The 22820-nt window shown below is 38.6% G+C and overlaps 2 protein-coding genes across 3 annotated transcripts in view; one reads left to right on the plus strand and one right to left on the minus strand.

Annotated features, from left to right (window-relative positions):
* Dyrk2 (Dual-specificity tyrosine phosphorylation-regulated kinase 2) overlaps window positions 1-4290 on the plus strand; it is a 236906-nt gene extending 232616 nt beyond the window's left edge. For both annotated transcript variants that reach the window (XM_071597788.1, XM_071597789.1), the window contains exon 10: window positions 419-4290. In XM_071597788.1, coding sequence (XP_071453889.1) covers window positions 419-779 — 361 coding nt within the window. In that variant the 3' untranslated portion in view covers window positions 780-4290. The remainder of the gene's footprint in view (window positions 1-418) is intronic.
* Window positions 4291-9550: 5260 nt separating this feature from the next.
* LOC139698854 (coiled-coil domain-containing protein 43) lies at window positions 9551-21921 on the minus strand. The gene is made up of 5 exons (XM_071597790.1): window positions 21754-21921; window positions 21336-21551; window positions 16886-16934; window positions 16705-16831; window positions 9551-15384 (listed from the first exon to the last, which is right to left on the minus strand). Exons 1-5 carry the CDS (start codon window positions 21916-21918, stop codon window positions 15312-15314), a joined length of 630 nt encoding a protein of 209 aa, XP_071453891.1. The 5' UTR covers window positions 21919-21921; the 3' UTR covers window positions 9551-15311.
* Window positions 21922-22820: the final 899 nt, after the last annotated feature.

Consider the following 22820-nt stretch of genomic DNA (forward strand, 5'->3'; position numbering starts at 1 on the left):
CGGCATCAGCTATGAAGGAAAAGAAGATATGCTACCATGCAGGAGTTTCTCCTTATGTTCAAATAATCACAATGTGAACATATATTTCATTTTCATCATGAAAATTTGTCAGCAATGATAAGAAAGCATTAACAGATACTGAAACATTTTCTACCAAAGTTTTGCGATGCACATAAAAGTGCAAGTGAAATAACACCCGGTCAGTAGGTCGGCCCATGGCAAAGATCCCATGGGCCTATAGGTCATCCCACTGGCACTAAAAGGGTTAAAAATTTAGGGGGATAAATATTGTTGCAGTATAACTGGTCTTACCAACTTGAGGTTACCTTGCATTTGGGTTAGCAATCCTAAAACAGTTTGGCGTGCAAAGTTGGCATTATTCTAGTTTCAGCATTGAATGTTTTCTCTGTGTTTGCAGATGGGATTCCCGCAAGAGGATGACCCCACAGGAGGCCCTCAACCACCCATGGATCCTTACTACCCCTCCCATGATAGCTCCCATCACCAGCTCCGTGTCCCCAAACCCTCCATCGCCCTCCCACGCCCCATCCCCATTGCATAACAACTCGCCTCCCGCCTCCTCCCCCTGCCCCCCCTCCCCTCCACCCAGCCCCATCTCAGCGCCAACCCACCGCAAGGATGTGCTGCCCCCCTCCCCACTGTCCCCACGCAAAAGGGCCAGCGACAGGACAGCAGAGAGCAGCATTGACGAAGGAGTCGATGACAAGGATGACCCGACCCTTGACGATTCTGGATCCTTCCTCCCGCCGATTCTATGAGCGATGGGAACAATGGTGGTCAGTGCCTGGAGGACTATTGAAGAGGCATGGCAACACTCTGGGCCATGTACTTCTGCGCAGACTACTGCTCCCTGTGAAGGCTGTTCACACACTTGAGTCATTTGTTGTTTCCTGGAGCAAACGATGTAATACATATTGTCTTCATTTTTAAATGAGGAATTTTCCTATCCGATAGGCCAACGATGCTAATGTTTAAGCTAGACTGTGAAGAATGCTTTTTTATTCAATTACATACTGTGTTATCATTTGGCACCAGGCCTTAATTTTTTAATCGGTCGTTTTAGGGTTCATGTCAATATTGTTGTGCATTTGTTCAATATTAGTGAGACTATGAGTTTAATTAACAATAATAATTTAAGTATTTTAAGCCAAATGATAATAGTTCCCTGAAAATAATATTGTTTGTGGAAACTTTATGATGGACTTGCCAAAATGGTCCGAATATTTTTATTACTTTTCTCTGCTGCGGAAATTTTTAAGGAGTAAGTTACCAAGTGGTTTGTGGGGGGGGGGAAGTGTAGGTTTCTTTCAGATTTGTGGAATTAGAGTGTAAATAACTGAAATGGTGAGAAGTTCATTTGTTAAAGTGAAAAAAATGCAACTATATAGTGGATCATCCTTAGTCACTTCTACAGGACTGCCATCATTGATCATACGGCCACAGTGTGGTTAGGTTTTTATACCATCACCTAAGTTTATTTAGGTTGAATACTGATAATTTACTCTCAAAGAACAACTCATGGACTCATGTTACATGTGTATTCCATGTTGCCATTGGCACAGACAGTTTGTCCTGATGACGTTTCCTACAACTTTGCTCTCTGGAGGACGTATATTCTTTGGAGGTCATGTTTTATGGCCATTATATTTTTGCCACAAGAAGATTTACTCCCCATTCATCTTGTGTGTGATCTCAGTGTGGAAATGTCTAATCATTGTCAGAGTTCGATGTCATTTGTAATGACCTGTTTTGGATTGGATTACCTTGGATTACTAAGGATTGTGAATACCTTTTAAACCCCAATAGTTCCTCCACAAGACTATCATGCTGGGAACTGATCGGGTTTTGATGATTTGGATAAAACAATACTCTCCCCCCCTGGGAACGTACTATGTAAATTCCATTTTTTTTGCTATCATTGTCATTTCTGTAACATGAAAATGTGACTTCAATTCAAGTTCATTAATTGCTTAGTTTAGTTACATAAATGTCTGGTAACAAAATTGAAAAGCAATTAATATCAATAATGGTGAGATAAATTACATGAAGTACAAGTCATTAATGATAATCATGCCATCAAAACTCCATCAAGTGATAAAACAGATTATACTGTCTTTGGTATATACAATTACTTTTGTGCATCAAAATGTGTTTAATGAAGGGTTTGTGTAACATGTGTAGTCATGATTAGATGGCCTTCCATCAAGATGGAATCAATTTGAGAACCGGTGGGGTTAGGTAGAATGTGTTTCATATACTTCCCTTGCATGCGAGGCACCAATTTTGATAAGTATCCTCGCAACGGGTAATGCATCCAAACAATGCTTCCTAAGCCTAACCCCAATTAAAGTCTGCATGCACACATTTTACAAAAACACTCTTTATGTGATACTGTTAACCCCAGAGCGATACCCCTCCCCTCTACAGTTCAACATGTATGTAACTGTTTCTAAAGAATGCTTTTTTTGCCAAGCATTATTGATCTTGGTAAAAGTAGTCTTCCAAGGCCCGTTTTGGTAGAGATCTCAAACTGGGTTTATGCCTATGAAAAAGAGGAGGGATCAAGCTAAGCAACTTTTGAAACAACTGATTAGTAGTGCTTAATGGTTGCATGTTTATAGTGTTGTATAGTTTCTTAGTGCTCTGACAGTGCAGCATGGAGATGCACCATCTTCTGAGTTTAGACTGAGGCTCACTAAATAAAAGGGGGTACAAATACACTGGGAATTGATTGCTGACAAACACTTGGAAAGGACAAAGGGAATAAACAGTTTCTCTGCACTTTCCTCATCACCAGATAAATTGCATTTTCAGTGACCATCTATTGACTTCAAAAATGTAAATAAATAGTAAACAATAATGGAAAAATTCAAATGCCAAGTGAAATTCAGTAATATTTCAATGATCAAATGAATGACAACTGCTGAAAGATATTCCTTCCTACATGGATAAACAATATGAGACAATCAATGAGGGTGACTGTCCAAAAATAAAGGAGAAAGATAAGTTGGTACTTGGCATCCATACTGTGATTGAGAGCATTCCATATCCTTTACCTTCCGTCATGAGGTTAGTTGAGGAAAAAACGTCCCTTTATTTTCGTATTGTGTATAAGCTAAATCAGCCAAGTTTCCTTGGCAGTAGGTCTCCAGCTTTTGTTTAACTTTTCAGAGCAGAGGTAGAGAGATGATTTTTAACTAATGAAGCTCGTTAGGGAATAATTGGAATATCCTCAATGATATAACTTTTTCCACTGCTTGACTAAAATTCTGAACTCGAGACATACCAAGTAATCCAGAGTAGTGGATGCTTGAAAAATTACTAGAAGCTCCACCTACTTCAAAAATAATTATATTAATTAATATTTAGAATGCTTTTGTGGCTATTTTCCATACAGTTTTAGTAGGTACCAATTAATATCGGAGGAATAGGAATGTGTGGAGTACCTGCATACATATTTCTCAGTTTTGTTTTGTGATCAGTCCCTCTTACGTTTGGTAAGCTCAATTTGACACATTGACCTTCCTGAGGATATTCCATTTTTCAGAAAATTTTCATCTTCATTGAAGTTCTTAAAGGTCTAATTCCCCAAAATCTTTTACTTTTGATTCCAGACTAAATTATTAACCTTTTGGGAAAAGTTGTTAAGGAATAGGCATGCTTGCCTGAGGTTAATCAACAGTTTTCAATTTTATGGTCATTATTCATATTATACTCCGGAGGGCATTTACAGTGAACTATTTGTATCTAATTGAATTCTCAGTGCAAGCGCAACTGGCTATAGTTGTTCAGGTTGTTGTACGAGCTCTACTCAATATGTACATGTCTGTAATCCTTATGCATTGCATGAGAAACTAGGGAAATGCTGAAACTCCATTACTTTAAATGTATTTGTTATTGTTAGTAGTATGTTACAAAAAATTACTCAGGAATTTTTAAAATTGTGGAATTTTATTTTACTGTGCAAACATTTTTTTACACAATGATGTGCAAATTAATTCTCTCCTAAAAACTACCATAAAAGCCCTTTGATCATGTAAAACCATGATATCTCATTCATAGTTGGTAAATGCATTTTCTGGAGACCTACCCAGTCCATTAAGTTAAATGGCATGAACTAAAAATAGCACTGTCACAATCATACTCAAATTATGTGATTATCAGAAAGTATGAGATAACATATATATTTAATAATATTACCATGCCTATGTTGATTGTGTGATTCTTGTAAATAATGTACTGATTAAATATTAAATTGATTAAAAACTACTTTGTGTTTCTTTATGTTAGGTAAGCATTGGTAAGACAAAGTGTCTATTTACAGCATGGTTTTAAGAAGATAAAGTATTCTAAAATGCACGATGAAAATGCTTCATGGTTTTGTTGGCTCAAACATATTAGCAGATAGCAACAACATACCAACTGACATGGTTAAGAAGAGTTCATGTTGATTCAATTTGAACCCATGTGGAGAATTAGAGTGGCCCTTTAGTTCTAACAAACTTATCTTGCAGTTCCCTATTCTGTGTTCACGCTGACAGTGATGACAATGTCCATTTAGGACAAATGGTGGACGTGCTGAAATATGAAAGAGTTAATTCCAAGCAGTGAAACTTATTGAAATAATGGCAACTTAAACGAGCATATTAACAGACTATGTCGCAGATGTTATCTTATTAAGTGTTAAGGTGCCCACTGATGAGTCATTTACTTTGAAATCATTCATCAAATGGGTAAGGTCAACAAAAACAATCGTAGAATTCAAAGAGAAGACTACTGAGACAAATCAAATATGTGACTAAACAAGTTTTATACTTCACAGTATAAAGGCTGATTTTGAGCTTGGAGGATTCATAACTAACTCATATTCAGCGACAGTGCCACTTCTAGTCTCCTCACACTCTGGGAGATGACTTACAGCATTGATTTCCCACAATCTCTATTAGAAATTTCATCATTTGATTTTAAGACTCTTCCCCGAGCAGAGACCAACATGCAAGACACAGAGATGCCATTGAACTCTTGGAATCCCATCAGACAAAAGGCATCACACCCTTGCACGACTAATCAGTGGAAGAGTGAGACTAGATCCCAGATAGAAGAGTTTTTGTGGAATCAAAACAAACTTCAAAGAAGTAAATTAAACAATGGTTGAAAACATATTTACTGGCATACAAGAAAATGTTTTTTTTTTCAAATCTCAATTCATAAAAAATACTTGGATCAGACAGAAAAAGGATCGAAGTATTTTACTGTTAACACTAAATACAGAGAAAATGGAATTATTGCATTTAAAAGTTAACACCGTTGGGAAGTTAACAGATTTATTCAATTTAGAATCCCAGAAATTTATATTTCTTTCCCCACAGCACAGTTGGGGAACTTAGTAAATAAAACATTGTTTTGATGCCAAATTGTGGCAGTGCCATTTAAGTAATCTGTGATGTTTTTTGGTGATCTATATGTATTGCAGCAGATGTGGAAGATTTTAATGCTGCCTATCAAAAACTGGCAATCCTTGGGCAAAGATGGATAGTTCGTATTGAATTTAAATGTGAGGTCCATTTTATAATTAATAATTTATGTTTTTTCAATTGAACTTGTTTGAGTTTCACCGTTCGATAATTTTATATAATGGCCAATGCAGATGTTTTTCTTTGTTAAGAACATCAACGAATTCATTTCCTAATGCCCTATGGAAGACGATACCAAAAACTAAGAATATATATATATATTAAATATATATATATATATATATATATATATATATATATATATATATATATAACACGGAAACTAAGCTACGGCACAGTAATGTGACGTCATTGCCAACCATCAAACAGAAATGCGACTATATTGTAGTTCCATGGTGAAAAAATTCCCCCTTTAAACAGGTTTCCCAAAGAAAACAGAAATTTATTTTAAATTTAACGTCCTAATGGAGAGGACATCTTCAGACGCACTCTGGCGACAATGCTGAAGCTTCTATAGATGTGCCACATTAAATGATTTTTCCATCCATGCATCGATAGATGCAGATCTTTCGGATCTGTGGAATGCATGCTTCTGTCCACTGTCAGACTCCCTGACTTGCGTTGACCTGCCCCTATTGACAATTCTACTATATTCAACTTTTTTACATGCGAGTCAACACCTTCTGTTGCCCCAACAATGTACAAGTTTTTAATAATATTTAAATTTTAATAACAATAACATAAATAATCTCGTGATATTATACATAATTTGAAACACAAATGTACCCGTATATAATTATGATACATATCTATTATATACAATAACATTTTCGTTCATGTCATCCTGTCTTCTCACATTCAACCTCCTCTGCATCAAGTGCCTCTCCGGCTGTGAGAAGGATTGAATATCTTTTGCCTTTTCACCAGAGACAGTCTTTTGCGCAAGAACCAGCATGTTCTCACCTCAACTGATGAAGCTTCACGTGTTGTTTTTACCCAGGAGTCTCTTTAGTTGTTGATATGAGGGTCAGAATTAGCTAGGAGATACTGGAGTTAAGTCCTCCACCGTGCACTCCAGAGAGATTATTCGAGAAAAATGCTCTTGAAAATTTTGGACGTTCTTGTTGGTTACCTCCTGCGCTTCTTCGGACAATGTCCGATGGACAACACTGCATGTTCCATTAGGTGTCCATGCCATGCATAAGCACCTTGTGGGCATATAATACCAGCCGCATAGTGGTGGCAGCATTTGTGGGTGGTTTCAATCGCGAACTCATGGAACTTATCCTGGTCTGTATTTAATTCAAAACAAAATGCCGATAGCACTATACGGAACTCTCCTTATTATTTAACAGTGAAAGATGATATTTTGGCAGAGTCCTCGAAAAATTGCCTAGCAGTGTTCCCAGGACTGGCGGGTTTCGGTTTGTCGACTTTAAAACCCATTTCCAGCTGGATTAGCTACGATCTCTTCGACCTGATGCTTATTCACTGGTGATTTGTATGAAAAATATAACAAACATTCATAAAATCTAATTTGTGCATGCAAAGAGGATATACCATACTGAAAGTTTTCAATTTTTAAGGGACTACTCAGAACTATCACATCCAATGTGGACATGCCAAAAACGCCATTATCGTCACAGGCGACAGTGCAACTGCGACAAATAATAAAAATATATCATATAATTTTTCCCAGGGTCTATATTACCAGCTGGTAAACCTAGAATAGTAGCATGGTCGATAAGGCCAGAGAAATAATAAGTTGAGAGGCCACTTGCAGCCATGCGCTCAGTTCAGGGCATAAAATTTAACTAATTAAGCGCCATTATTATAAAAAATTATGGGTTTTAGTTTTTACCATATTAAAACTAATTAAATTGTGAATTTGATACAATGCATGAATCAGACTTATTCGGGATTTTTGATTGTTTTCAAGGCCAAACGTCTTTTTCAGCTCAAAAACAACATACTTTTTGCTATTAATTTAATAAAAAAATTACCGAAAAATTAAAATTCTAATCAAATAAATTGAAAACACTTGAGGTCCTCTGGCGATTCTATTTTTCAAAATAAATTTCCACCTCTTAGGAAGCAACTGGCAGGGATTTTCTGAGAACATTGCACTTCTGCATAGTGTACCCGCCATGCACTTGCTACCTGCGCGGAGGTCACTTATGGTTTGAATAGAACAGCAGGCACGCAAGCTCAGACCTACATCCGGTGGTTTCATGCTCCGGAACCTTTACTCCAGCCAATTCTATTGCGTACAGCGATTTCATTTTGGGACTTGGGACCACTGTGCGCCGATCCGCTTAACTGGAGCGGTTGCCAGGGCTAACTCGAGGGATACAGCGCTTCAGGAGTGGTTGTCCGTTTCGGGGTGGATCTTTGATGCAAGGGTCCACCAAAACTCTTACATCTCCGATCTCCCTACGCAGACCCCCACAACCTTGGCACTTGCCACCGGAGCAAGAACGCGACAGAAGCCGATTGACCTGGAGTGGCTAGCTTCCGGCATCCGAAACCCTGCTGGGAACCAGTAATCTCGCCCCTGCGCTGTGGATCCACTGCCTGTGAGTGGCCATACCTTCTGGCCTGCGATCCGCCCATGTGTTTGCCATTACTCGAGACCCATAAGGGCATCCTGCATTAATCATAATTTTCATATTATATAATAACTAGAGATAGTATGCGACTGTTTTATTGTCATTCTTCATCTCAGTGAATCCAATAAAATATTAATTACTAGTGACAGACGTACTGACATCTGTGCCCGATTCTTTTTTTCATTAACTTGTTGTTTTGATTTGAAAAATTTCTCGAAAAGTATATTCAAATCCATCCTCACCTACGTTACTTCCTGTATTTTTATCCTATTTATGCAAAAAATTAGAATCCCTCACTGGTTTGCTGTAATACTCATATGTTCCCAAACAAGATTAATATTCAGATTTATATATTATCGGAATGCATATTCTATGCAGTGAAAGAAAATCTCAATTCTTTTGCTACAGCTGAGAGCATCCACCCAGAGAACACCTACAGTTGATAAGAGCATGTTCAGCCATGCTGCAAGATAACCAAAACTTTAAGAAAGAATGATATTCTTAAGTTGAAACTTTTCAACATTTTACCCCATGATACATTTCCTTGACTAGGTTGAAGAACACAATCAATACTTGGCTAATATTTGATTCATTGAAGGATATCAGTGTGAGCAAACAAATATTGCATTTTTATTGATTTTTTTCTGCACTGTTATGTTGTATGTCATTTGAGGGGAACTATTGTATATTTGTTAAGGTTTAATGAATAATAAAGGTATTCCTATTATTATGGATGTTCTGATAGGACTAGTAAAAACTTTGATACGGAGCCAGGAAAAGCAGCCAAACAGAGGCGTAGGCTGGAAGCTTTTGAAATTTAGATAAGGATAAGGTTAGAAAAAGTGAAATTTACAGAAAGGATAACAAAGAAAAGAGTGCTAGGCATTGTGGACGATGGAAAAGTTGTTAGGAGAAAAGTTAAGTTGATTAGAATGGTGAATGACCAGTATTCTGATTGGCAATGGGATGTTGACCATTGTAATAGAGGGGAGAATGTTAGGAGAACGATGAAGGAGCCATAATAGGACAGGGATGTCAGAAGGAAAGAAGGGAGGAAGGAAGTATACGGAGATGAAGTGGGGTTTATTACACTTTGTGGGGTCAGGTTGTGTTCTGTTTAACCAGGCACAAAGACAGTGATATTCAGTAGGTGCATCCATCTAATACTAATCTTAATTTGTAGCCTAACTAGTCATAATAACCTGTATAATTATAAAATATCATTAGGATATTATGATTTTTAAATAATAGTCTTTCTAGAAAATGCACAAATTTGAACCTACACTACACCTGCAACATTAAACCAAACCCAATGTTGTATTCTAAACTCTTCAGTGACCAATATTAAACAGTATTCCAGAAAGTACGCAAATCAAATGCACAGCATGGAAACAGCCACAAAAAATCAACATTTACATTTCAAAACAAACATTTTATTTCATGCTGAATTTTATAAAAACAATAACAAAAATAAAGACCTTATTTAAATACGCACCATGTTTTTGATGTTAGAATATCACAATTTGTTAAGAAAATGTACATCAAACTAATTTTGAGGAATCCATCTTGCGCACAGTCATGTGGCAAGTATGTTTATCTGTTGCTAAATAAATTCGTGGGCAGCATCAGCTATCCAAAATCATGTAATGCTTACAAAAACAAATCTATTGAAAATCGCCTGCAGTGACATCCTCTGATGCCAAAAACAAAGGGTTAAAGCTGAAAAATATCGTTGAAAAAAGATATAATTCATAAAACACACTAAAACAGTTGAAATATACAATGACTCACCAATATTAAAAATACATCCTTGATTAGCAAGAAGAGAGCTCTCACACTCTTAAGGAAATGAACATAAATCAAGATCTATAAACATCTACCAAAACACTCACTGAATTAGTTTTAATCATCCATTTTAAATACATCATCAAACAATCTAAAGAATCAACCTTGTACACACACTATTAATTTAACTCTCTCCCCATTTCACTGATCTATTGACACATCAATCATTTTCATATTGGAAAATGTTCATAGCTCTGATTTAGAGAAATCACTAAAGTCTATATCCAGAGTGACATCACAATATGATAGAAGTTAGAATGCTGCCACAGAATTGTACATAGGGAAGAATAAATCAAGTTCTATGAGACTTGCAAACAAAATACGAAAAAAAAGGATCTGGATTGCAATTTTTTGTTCAATTTAACAATGTTCATTTGAAAATATCTACATTCCTGAACTCTTTTAGACAGTGAAATTACACACAATTTTAATTTTTACCCAATTTTTTTTATTAATTGAAATAATTGCCTTAGCAATTATGACTATTTCTTTGAGTAAATTCACTGATTGACTGGGATAAGAGTCACACAGAACATTTGGGGGAGTTCCTCTCTCTATTTGGCACTGTTGTCATTTCTTCCTTGATCTCTCTTAAAATTACACCAACCATCAACATACAAACAAGCCACTTGGAAAATAATGCTTTTATCTAACTATCAACATCAAAAATGGTGAATAAACCGAAATACTTAAAAATAATATCTCAATAAAGAAGTCATTAAAATTAAATGAGCTCAAATGATGACTCGCCTATGAGCGCAGTCTCCCAGAGGAACCATCTCGAAATCAATCCTTATGCCACCTTTCACTTTCATGGACCATTCAGTTTAAGTCAACGTAATCACTGTTCAATGCCTTTATGTAATTCCTCCATCCTTTCAAGATGATGGGAATGCAGAGGTGCTCTTCGAGACGTGGGTCGCTCAGAAAATCCAAGAGATTGCACCCATAATGTCGGAAAGGTTTGCTTCCAGAAAGCTCCATCTCTCCCAAGACAGCCGTTCAATTTCCAGCTATTTCAATCACATGGTTTCATTTTCACAGTATTTCTAAGCAACAAACTTTTGTTTATTTCCAAAAATGAAAAAATAAAGTTTTATGCAGAAATTAAACACTTATATTTAAAAGGCTGAAAACGGAAAGCGATCAAAGCCGAGTGAAATGAAGAAAATGGCATATATGCTCCTGCATTTGCAACTGTTTAAAATTGAGTATCTGTGTCTCACACACAAATGATGAACATCATTCGGGATGTCCAATGGAATTGACTTCCTCTTAAATGATTGACAAAATCCATGATATGATTTTGAGTAATTAATAAATCAAAGTTTGCGAAATAGTTGAGGCTGCAAGCATATCACAAAGTACGGTGTTTTCAATTTTGCACGAAAAAGTGGTTGCCAAAAAAATCTTGGCAAGACGGGCTTGCCCTTAGTGGAGAATAAACTCAATTGTGTGCTTGATTTGGGGGGTGGTGAGCTCGCAATCCTATCAAGTTCCCAATCACCAATACAACGTGAATGAATCATGGAAAAACCAACATTGATTACTTACAAAAAGGATGAGCGATAAATGGAGTGTATTATGCTTCATAGTTATCGCACTAGTTGAGTGCAGAAAGCAAGAGAAACATCATCCTTCGATAGAGAAAAAAAATAGTCTTCCATCGAGAAGAGCCACCACGGGTGCACAATTGGGCAATTTTGAAGGCAAATATTATGGAATTAAAATGTGAATAATTACAACTCCTTTCACTGTATTCGCCAGTTTAAACTCCCAGGGAATATTTCCATACTCCAGACTTGGCTCAAACAGGCTCAACAAAAAACAATTCACGTCAAACGAGGTCGTCTTCGCAGACGCCTATTTCGAAAACCTTCCAAAATCCTCATTTTTGGATGGCTTAAAAAAGTAAAGAGAAAAGTTGGGTCAGGTGTATCGGTAGGACATTTTGAACGACCCACAAAATATGGTCAGAGAGGGAGCACTTTCACTATGACTGCAAAAGCATAGGTCTTACCAATATCAAACATTGAAGAGTTAAGAAAGATTTAGAATCCACAATAAAATTAAAAAAGGCAGGATCAACAGTTTTTAGAAGAGATATATCTAAGGGTTTATACATTATTACACCATGTTTACTGGGAGCATTACATAGAAGGATGGATCATTATAAGTCACGAGGAAACACTGAGATGCCACCACAACAAGGATGTTTTTCAATCTTCAAACAAATAATGTTAAACTTGTAGATATCATGTTATTACTCCATCAAAGTGTTGCAATGTGTACGTGTACCATACTCGCTCAAGTAAAAGTCATTGTCCCATCATTATGGTCAAGAGAATTCACGATAAATAGAACTTGTACCTAGCCAATCAAAGAAGTTAAACATCAAGGATCTCAAAAAATGGGTAATGGCAACAACATCTTATCGAATAAACAAATCAATTACAGCAGTAGGTAATCTATTGAAACAGAAATAGCCATTATAATCAAGAAGGTTTTATTAACTTATGAGTCTAAAATACTCTAAATACTTTTTCAGCATTTAATTAACACATAATTTTGATCATTAGGTAGAGTGCTATACGAAAGTTATTTCCACATGCCAAGCACTTTTCCTGGCAGACTCATTAGTTTGAATGCAACAATGCCAATGTTCTGGCGGCCCAAAAATTTAATCAATTGCAAGGAACACGTTCTCCTCCATTATTGACCTTTGAGGTTCAATTCATTCATCTGCTGGAGGGTTTCCGAGTCCTCTGCGCAACGGACACAAGGAATGAAACACGCTTCACTGCAGAGTCAAGATCTGCATTGAAGAGGCAGTCAGTGGCAACAAAGCACTAATAATTGTTTTAATGCTGGCATCCACCCTCGTTTCAAAAGCACACAAATGAAATCAGCAAAAGAGTAAAAATAACCTCAACATTTTGAGAAACATGATATCTTGCCTAATTTGTTGTAAAAGTTAAAGTCATTAAACATAAGTTTCATATTATCACAAAGAAACTGATTTTCTGTGTCATTTTTGTGCATTTCAAAAAATCCATGTCCTCATTCATTTGTTGCAGATGTTACCCATTTTGTGCTTGATGAAGCTGGTTTTAAAACGCTCATGAAACATTGCACACCCTTGCCCCGAAATAGGTACACAATGGCATCTACACCAAAAGACATGTCCTGAGGATTTCAACTTGACTAATAGATACTCAAAGATTAGACTATAAAACTTGCAATCACACAACAACTGAAAACCACCTTCAAAGGCAATACTAAAAGAATAATGAAGATCACTTTCCTTTCAGAAGCATACAAGATGTCAAAACCAGAGAGACTGCTCCGAAATGCCTCATTGAACACCAACATATTTTCATAAAGATCAGCCCCCGAATGAATCATGGAAACATGTACGTAATACATCAAATTCTAAGATTTATGGACTGTTATTCATTGAAAATAAAAATTACGAATGTATCGCTACGACACATTAATGCGATTCAAATCTGCCTAGCTTCCGTGGGAATAAATCAATATATCCCTTTCTCAACATTTATCAGTGAAATCTGAATGGGGCGAGAGTGAATATGGTAACTACTGATGGTATGGTTCTAGGAAGTTGGTCATACACATCTCCTTATCCATGTGTAAATACTCCTTGAAATTCTAACAGAACGCTTACAATGAGTGGCTTGGGGGAACATGTATTAAGGTATGTAATGGGAGGAAAATTAATGCAAAAAGGAAAACGCTTCATATACATAATCATGCAGTATTGGCGAAGGATTATTGTGCATGAAGATTATATCTTTGTGGCAGCATTTTCATCCAGCTAATGGACTGTTTTGCACCAGCAGATGGTATATTCAGTGGCGCACCAACCTTTAATGCATACAACGCACATTGGTCACAATGAATCCGATCAGTTTCCAAAAGAGAACATTGGTGCCACAAATATAATAATCAAAGTAATCAACACAATTATTGATTAGGCTCCACTTTATGAGCGAGGGCATTCAACGTCAAGAGCACACTCCCTCTACACGCGGTAAAAAGAGGTCATCCTCAGCATCTGAAGACGAGCACGTATTGTTGCCAGAAACACTACACTTGCGTGAGTTTTGTTTGGCATGAATCCGTATAGAGGACAATGGCTAGCTGGACAGAAGCACAGTGTAATAATGGCAGACCCTTATTATGTGAATCAATCTCCGGAGGTGGACTGTGGCAATATTTCAGAAATGATATTTCTTAGACAGAGGATTCGGCACGCAACATTATTGTTGGTAATTCGTGTGAATTTTGAAATCAACTCACATCAATAAAAAAATGGATGTTGCTTTGAAATTTGGATGAGTACATTTTCGGTAAAATCAGTAGCTAAAAATGTCGTAAAAATTCCACCAGCAATCTTTAAATCATCAGTCATATGGAAGAGAAAGCCAGTATGCTGCGATTGTAGCATATTTAAAAAGGAGCCATCGCCCTTCCATGGAGGCAATGCTTTGTAATACTATTATTGATGCCAACTGAAAACTTTCAAGATATTGAGCACATCTTGACAGGGTAACTGTTTCCGGAGAAATGGCAAAAAGATCATATTTGTCTATGTGAGCTGAATTCTTCTTCTCAAGAGTCAACAAGAGTCATGTCCACATTTGTCAGAGAGACAAATATGACATCAATAAAAATACTATCTTTACGATTCCACAAACACTCAACAAAGATTACAAAAAAATCAAAATCTAACTCCACGCACCAACTCGGGGTTTGTAACTTGAGTTGTGTTCTGAACCGGAACATTTATAGCTGCCCAACTGGATGACACCTTCGGGACATCATATCCCAAAGAGGTGCCCCATAACTGCCGAGTACACAGAGAGAAGATGGGAGAAAGACGTCTCTACTGATTAACAGTGAATGGCACTGTGGGTCAAGGTCACCTAACACCAAAGTTTGGCGACGACACAACTGACAGATGGGACAAAAGTCTTAATGTGACAAGCTTGGCAATTTCTCTGCAAAACACCAAAAACGAATGGTGGGAGGGATAATTACAGAGGGGGCAGGTTTCAAACAAGAGTTGACACAAATGACCAAGAGCACCGAGTGTCTGAGCTGAGCAGCAAGGTCCCGGGCATGATGCATAAATAAAATGCACACCAAGAGACTGCAAGGAAGATGAGACAATCGTTTGGTTTCTGTGGGGGAGCGGTGCAGGCCGGCAAGGGGAGGGAGGCAGGGCTAAAGATGAGGAGGCACCATGCACCACGAGTGACCACTTTGCCCGGTCACGCACCACCTTGGGTGGGGAAGGGTCATGAGGAGCAGCGTAGAGGGTGGAGGGGAGGATGGTCAGCTACCTGCGCCTCTCGCCCTTCTGCGTCTTGCGCTTCTCCTTCCTCTCCTGCTGGAGCTGCTTCTGCTTCTCCCTGAAAGATAAAAGTAAGACCATGAGGCCACTACGCACGTTCCGGCGCAAACTGAAATGAGCCGGCTACACTCTCCCACAAGCCCCACGGCCACATTATCCATGCATTCATTATCCTGTGCGCTACAGTGGAAACTCTCTTCTGCGCGTGACAGAAGGTGAGCCTCAATTTCAGGAAAATGTTAATCAAGGCAAGTTGCAGGAAATGTAAGCACAAATCATAACTACCTATACATTCTATGTTTTACTGACAAGACCACCTTATCATAAAATAAGGAGCATCGTGAATAACATCTCTTTGGATTCTTCACAAGTCTTTGGATTCTCTCTGCTATGCGTGGCAATCCCACGATTTTCTGACAAGAACCCATCAACGGTTTGCCTCACAGGTTTGAATTATATCTCGATCCAGTGGCTGCAGCTAATTGGCGACAGAGAATGCCAATTTAATGTCTCTTCCTCTAAAATTTACTCCTGGGTGTACAGTCCAATAATCAAAGCTTATAAATATTGACCCCAACCTTTGAATCTAGGGCAATGACTGAGTTAATGATGGAATTACTGAGGAAATCACATGACTATCACCACTGACAATGCGACAAAAGAACTTCTACTCACCTCCTATCCTGTGCGCTGACTAACAAAGTCCCATCGCCTGTGATTCGGCAGAACAGACAGGAGACACCAAAAACATTGAGGCATTGTTATTAATATTAATACACGCACAGTCACACTGGTTAGGCCAAGGTGGTTTACAGGGAAGTTCTTCCCTCACCAGGGACCGGCTTTCGGCTACCTTAACCACTTCCATGTTAACTTAAGAAGAGACTGTTTTGGATTGCAAAGAAATTAATCCAGATGCCAGGGACCTACTTGGGGGAATAAAATACACACACACTCAGGTATTACAGCAAACAAACACCAACACACTGGAATGTGAAGAAAACAAAATACCGACTGGTCTATTTGTTTTGCTTAAATCAAAACAAAATATAAATCCCTGCAGTCAAAAGAAAGGAACAAATGGAAAATAAATGAGGAAGGGAAGGAAAAAAACACAAAAACTAGGGAAACAATGGAGTTAAAAATATGATCGCTTAATTGATCAAATCAGAAGAGCCTACTCCTAGTTAACTCCTAGCAGCCAGCTAAATGTGCACACTCAAATAAGCACCACTCTCTCTTTCGTCAACTGCCCACGTCATTGATCCCCTGGTCCCATGCAACGGGAGGTCGAGTGTTGAGATGACAGCATCTCTCCTCCCTCATCCAGAAATGCTTGAAAGCGAGGCATCCATTCACACAGTCTTTCTTTCCTTACCTGTCCTCCTTGTCTTTATCCTTCTTCTTTTGACTCTCCAGCTTTGCCCTCTCCCTCTTCTCCCTCTCCGCCTTGTGAACTTCTTCCGCATTGGTGTTCCTCATGAGGCCCCCGCTGCCGCCCCCCACTCCTCCTCCCCCCCCTGACGCACTCGTGCCACTAGACACAACACCACCACCACCTCCATCTGCCCGGTTATCCGTCCCCTCGTCCTCTTCATTGTCAGACATCTAATGGGAAGAGTTACGCTAATCAATTTCAAAATGTAGACTGGAGGACTTTCGACACCCATACAGAATGCATGGGTGAGCACTCCATTAAATGCTAATGACTTCCTTAAATGTTTCCCAGCAAAACTCAGCACTTTCTTCCCCCAGTTCCCTTCTGACCTGGATCAGTTCCATTGGGTCCGGAGCAGAGCCTGCCCGGAAGGGGTAGAAGGGGGGAGGCTGCGCAAGTCATTCACAAGAGAAGGGGAGCGAGCAAAGGAAAACTTGGTACCGTGCCAAAACCACCCTGATTTCACGAGACAAAGAAGATGGAAACCAGAAAGTGAGGCACACTTATATTTCAACAGTTGGGAGGGTGGAATCAACTAAATTTGATTGAAAATGATGGCAAATGCAAAATATGGCATTAGGAGGAAAAAGACCAATTACCATTAGGAGGAGGCAGAAATTTCTTACCAAGGGTGACATGCATAGGTCAAGAGGATGAAGTTCATGTTTACACAATTTCAGAATTCAATTGGCATTACACAGGAAGTTAGTGGGGCCTCATTCGTATTGGTCCCATTCAGAGAAATAAAATCAAAAGCAGTTTCTTTTGACAATATGGAAAAATAAAAGTATTATTGGAAAACAGTAAATCTTTATTAAACCAGACAGTGGTTTCTGAAGGGGTTACTGCAAGCAGCATTGCTCTACTCAGCTGAAATATACACTTAGCTTGCAAGTTACAGCTAAAATCACTGAAAATAATTCAATCAACATTCCAGCTGTACATTTGAAATTATGTACAACTATTGCTACACCTGAACCATAAACTCAACTATCAACCTGCAGGTCAGTTTGATGGGCGATGGTCGTGCTCACCCAATACTAAGCCCAGTGCCATGGGGGATTTGTGCATCAAGGGAACGAGGGGGGGCAGTTCCTTCCCTGCACAGCAGTATGGTTTCCAAGGAATTTCTCACAAAAATCACACAGCTCAGGAAGCTAGGAGTGACCAGAGAGACGTGCGCAGGGAATCGAACTCCTACCCTCCGATCATTGAGGCAACACTGTACCCCTGGAGTACCTGGTCCAATATTTATTATTATTATAGATTATAGGCAATTTACAGGTTCAGGCAAGTTTTGGACTGACAAAAAACAACCAAATATTCATATTGTCTCTCCTAACAAAACACAACCTGACATTCTACTCTACAACTAGCCCCTCTGCATCTCCATATATGTACTACCTTCCTCCTTTCATTCCATCCGAAACATCCCCATCTGTTTCCTACCCCTTCCTCGTTTGCCTAACATTCTCCACTCAATCACAGTCTTCAACATCCCACTGCCATTCAATATGCTTTGCATCCATTCCATATGATTTCTCCCAAAAATCCATTATCCTTTCCTATTACCATACTTCCTCCTTCCTTTTCCTTGCTGTCCACTTCACCTTCTCCACAAACACATTTCAAAAGCCTCCAATCTACATCCATCATCCTGCTTCAGTAACCACGTTTCCGTCCCATGCATAGCTACACTCCATATCAGTTTTAAAGAGCCTTTTCTTAACATTTTTACTCAAAGTCCCTGTCATCGATTCCCTCCTCCTTGTGAAAGCCTCTTTGCCTAGCGCAATTCTTCTCCTTACATCCCTACTACTTTGACCTGAATGATAACAGAGTTCGTCAGTTCTGCTTCTATCTCTACTAGTAATATTCCATGTTTCTTGCTGTATGTTAGCTATGCTCCTTTTTAACATTTTATTCAATATTATAGCAATCCCTTGCTGGCTCTCGTCCCCTCTGCTGAATATTGCTATAAAAATATCACTCCAGTATTCCCCGCTATCCTCCCATCTCACCTAGTGGATAGTAACGCTGAAGTTCGTCAGAACAGCAGCAGCAGTCGGTTTTGTCATGGAAATTTAAAATTATAAGAGAAAACTAGCATCTATTTTCTTAATTTATGCTCACATTTATTTAAATAGTAACTACATCGATCAGTTATATTACTAATGAAAATAAATGGAATGACTGGGATAATAGAACCGCGTTTGCATTGTCACTGTTTGGTTCAAAGTTGCTTCTGAATTACTACGATTTGCTGGAGGAAATCAACACTATATTTCATTTAAATAAGATAATTTCAAATTTACATGTATGCATCTTACACTTTGGTGCTCTAATACATCATACAGGGTTATTAGAAGTCGTCGGTGAACATCGACTTGCAAAATTAGCGGGGGGAAATGTTCCACTGAGATACGGATCAAAACCCCGGATATTCTGATTTTGCCCAATTCGGACTATGAATAACCCCATATTAGTTCCGATGGGCGAGGGTTTATTGCATGAACGATATTTGTTGAAAAAGATGACATAATGACGAAAACTTTATCTAAAGAAAATTGAAGTCAGATTTATTATGATTTACGAGACTTTCTTTAAATTATTTTCCAGCACATCATAGCACTATTGTGAGACATGTCCAGGATATGAACGCTGTACACGAACATGCCCAAGCCATTGCCATTCGTTTCTTAACATTCACCTGATTCATTGCGCCTTCTCTTCGTGTCAAATCGTCAGCAATCCACTTTGATCCCTGAATTTTGTTTAAGTAAAGGAAAAAGTAAAGTCACTCATGAAACGGACGGGGAAATGCATTTCCATTTTCAATATGAATGGTTTCATGAGCATTGCACTACGCACCAACTCCAATACGGTAGAATAGAGAGGCTATGATCAGGATAGGTGGCTTTTGGTAATTCCACATATGTTTCCACGCCTCATTTTGCGGGAATACTACCTTGATCAAAAAGTTCCCGGAATAACCACCGTGTGGCGCTCCCATCGTTCCGATTTGAGTTCTGTTTTTTTTGTTAAATTGGTACATCTGTTGTTGATATTCCCTTTAAATCTTAGTGTCATAACTTGACATTTGCAAAAGTTACGGTCGGTTTTCGGTATGTCCATCAGTGCTTCCTGCGATTTTTCCATTACTTCCTCTCGGCTGCTAAAACGCGTTCCCCGTAATGGTTTTTTAACTCGATTGAACAGAAAGAAGTCACAGGGAGCCAAATCAGGTGAATTCGGTGGCTGTTGGATGGTATTTGTTGCATTTTTCGTCAAAAAATTACGAATAATGATAGCACTGTGCGACGGTGCGTTATCATGGTGCAAAATCCACGAGTTTTCTGTCCACATTTCTGGTCTCTTTCGGCGAATTGCTTCACGCAAACGTCTCATAACGCCCAAATAATACTCTTTGTTTACTGTCTGGCCTTCTGGCAAAAATTCATGATGCACTACACCGTTGTAATCCATGAAAACCGTCAGCATTGCCTTCTTTTTTGACTGAAAACGACGTGGTTTTTTTGGTCTCGGCTCATTTGGTGAACGCCATTCCCTTGCCTGATGTCTGGATTGCGTGCCGTACTCATAAACCCACGTCTCGTCTCCAGTAATGATCCTTTTGATGAATGTGGGATCGGATTCAGCCTCGCAAATCATGTCTTTTGCGACGTCAACACGGTCTCTTTTTTGCATGAAATTTTGAACCAACTTTGCTGCTTCTCGACGGAAACCCAAATCATTAACCACAATGTCTTGGGCGGATCCATAGGCAATGTTCAAGTCCTCCGCTATTTCTCTGATGGTTAATTTGCGGTTATTGACCAACATTTCTTTTACTTTATCAATTTTTTCACCGACTTTCGATGTCGATGGTCTGCCACTGCGTTCATCATCTTCGATTGACTCACGACCACTTCTGAACCGCTCGTGCCACTGGTAAACGACCGTTTTTTTTAGAGAATCGTTGCCGAAACACTTTCCCAACATTTCCAACGTCCGTGCGCCACTAAATCCGTTTTTTACGCAAAATTTAATACAAGTTCGTTGTTGCAAATTTAAATCCATTTCTGAAATTGTAAAAAATCGCCAACACACACAGAGATAGATGTACTCTTGGCTACGTAATTTTTGCAAATGTCAAGTTATGACACTAAGATTTAAAGGGAATATCAACAACAGATGTACCAATTTAACAAAAAAAACAGAACTCAAATCGGAACGATGGGAGCGCCACACGGTGGTTATTCCGGGAACTTTTTGATCAAGGTAGTATATTTACTTTACGCATATAACCCTGGATTTGAGCCTTTCTAGTTTGCAAGATACTATAGTCAACGTACTCACCCTCTCTTGTATTTTTCCTAATCAGAACAACAATCTAAAATGATCATGTGGTGGTTCACTATGCGTTTAAAGGAACACTTCCAAATGGTATATCAATTTATGTGTACACTTTTATCTCCGGGCCAGAATAACTGCAGAGGCACAATCCAAGCCTCGCCAAATTTACAAAAATAACGAGATACATACTTCAATAAAAAGAATTGATATATTACCTGACTGTATTGGGCTAAAATTGCCTCACGTATTTTACGCTCTTCTTCTGTGTAACTCTTTGGAGCCACTGTGGGGAGAGACTGAGATTCCAAAAGTCTGACTAGTTTCACCTCGACGTCTTCTTCTGGTTCCGATTTGCTGCTGGTATTCAAGGCCTGCGATATTTTCTGCCATCTCTCCAATATTTCACGGCAGTGCTTGGGAATGTCTTCCTCCTGAAGTAGTTATTGTTTGGATGAGACCCAAGTATTAACTAACAACTTAACGCTGTTCAAAAACATGTCACCAAACTTACAGAATCCTCAATAATGTAAAATTACAAGAATTTATAAATGGTTAATAAAGAATTAATTGAGTAAACGACGAAAAAGAATTTCAATATTCATCCATGTGGTTCTCCTACAGGTTTTTCCTTACAGTTATTTCTGAAAGTATCCCCTCCAATGCTTCGGTTTTATCATCCAACGTTTCTTCGCCTTCAAGAATGCCTTTTATGTAAGTTCCAAAAACTCCTTCGTCAGTATTTAAAGCACGAAGTTTTCCATTAAGCCAACACTCAAAATCCTCCTCTCCGTCAGCCATAGTGAAAATGGCAACAAGTGAATATCGAAAAATATGAGCCAATAAATTTTGTCGCTAGATAACACCGCGATAAGGGAGGCGGGTTGTTCGATTCTCTACGAATCACCTCCATTTGGAAAACAAAGCACCAATTCATTCTTATCGTTAATATAACGAATTAATGTGCAGATATTCCAGTATGTGACCCTATTATCTCCATAAAGCTCTGTTTCTTTATTCAGCTTATGCATGGACCTCTTGAATAATAATTCATTTGGTTCAAAGATCTAAACAACACGATACGAGACAAAAAAGATATTCACACACGAGGGAGGTTTTTTTCAACATCCAATGGGTCATAAAAAAAACAAGTGAACATTCAAAAATTATTTGATTACTAAAAGTTATCTACACTTATGGTTACTTTTCGACATAATGACCTTGCCGATTGAGAAATTTGTTGTGCCTCAGGATAAGCTTTGCAATATCGTATTCATAAATTTTGCCGCAAATGAATTTAAATGAGTCGACGTCTTGAAGTTCCTCGTTGGCTTGGAAGCGCCGCCCTCCAAGCCACTCCTTCAGTTCAGGTAAAAGATGGAGGTCACTTAGCGCCAGGTCGGGATTGTCTGACGGGCGGTCGAAAATGTCCCGTTGAAATTGTTCAAGATTACCCCGTCGGGTTGCACCAGATGAGAAGAAATTTAAATAAAACGAAGTTTATGCAGTTATCCAGAAGTAGAAAGGCTAAGATAAACGTTAAGAGAGGGGGGCAGGAACTAGAACAGGTGGAACAGTTGACGTATCTCTGACGTGTCTTGGACCAATATGGTCAAAGTAGGAGGGGTATAAGGAGAAACATTGAGTTAGGCAAAGAAACTTTTCCAGCATGAGAGAATTAATGGCAGGGACGTTGAGTACGG

Source organism: Hetaerina americana, unplaced genomic scaffold (genome assembly GCF_022747635.1).
Source record: "Hetaerina americana unplaced genomic scaffold, ioHetAmer1.1.p SCAF_9, whole genome shotgun sequence".
Classification (NCBI taxonomy): Eukaryota; Metazoa; Arthropoda; class Insecta; order Odonata; family Calopterygidae; genus Hetaerina; species Hetaerina americana.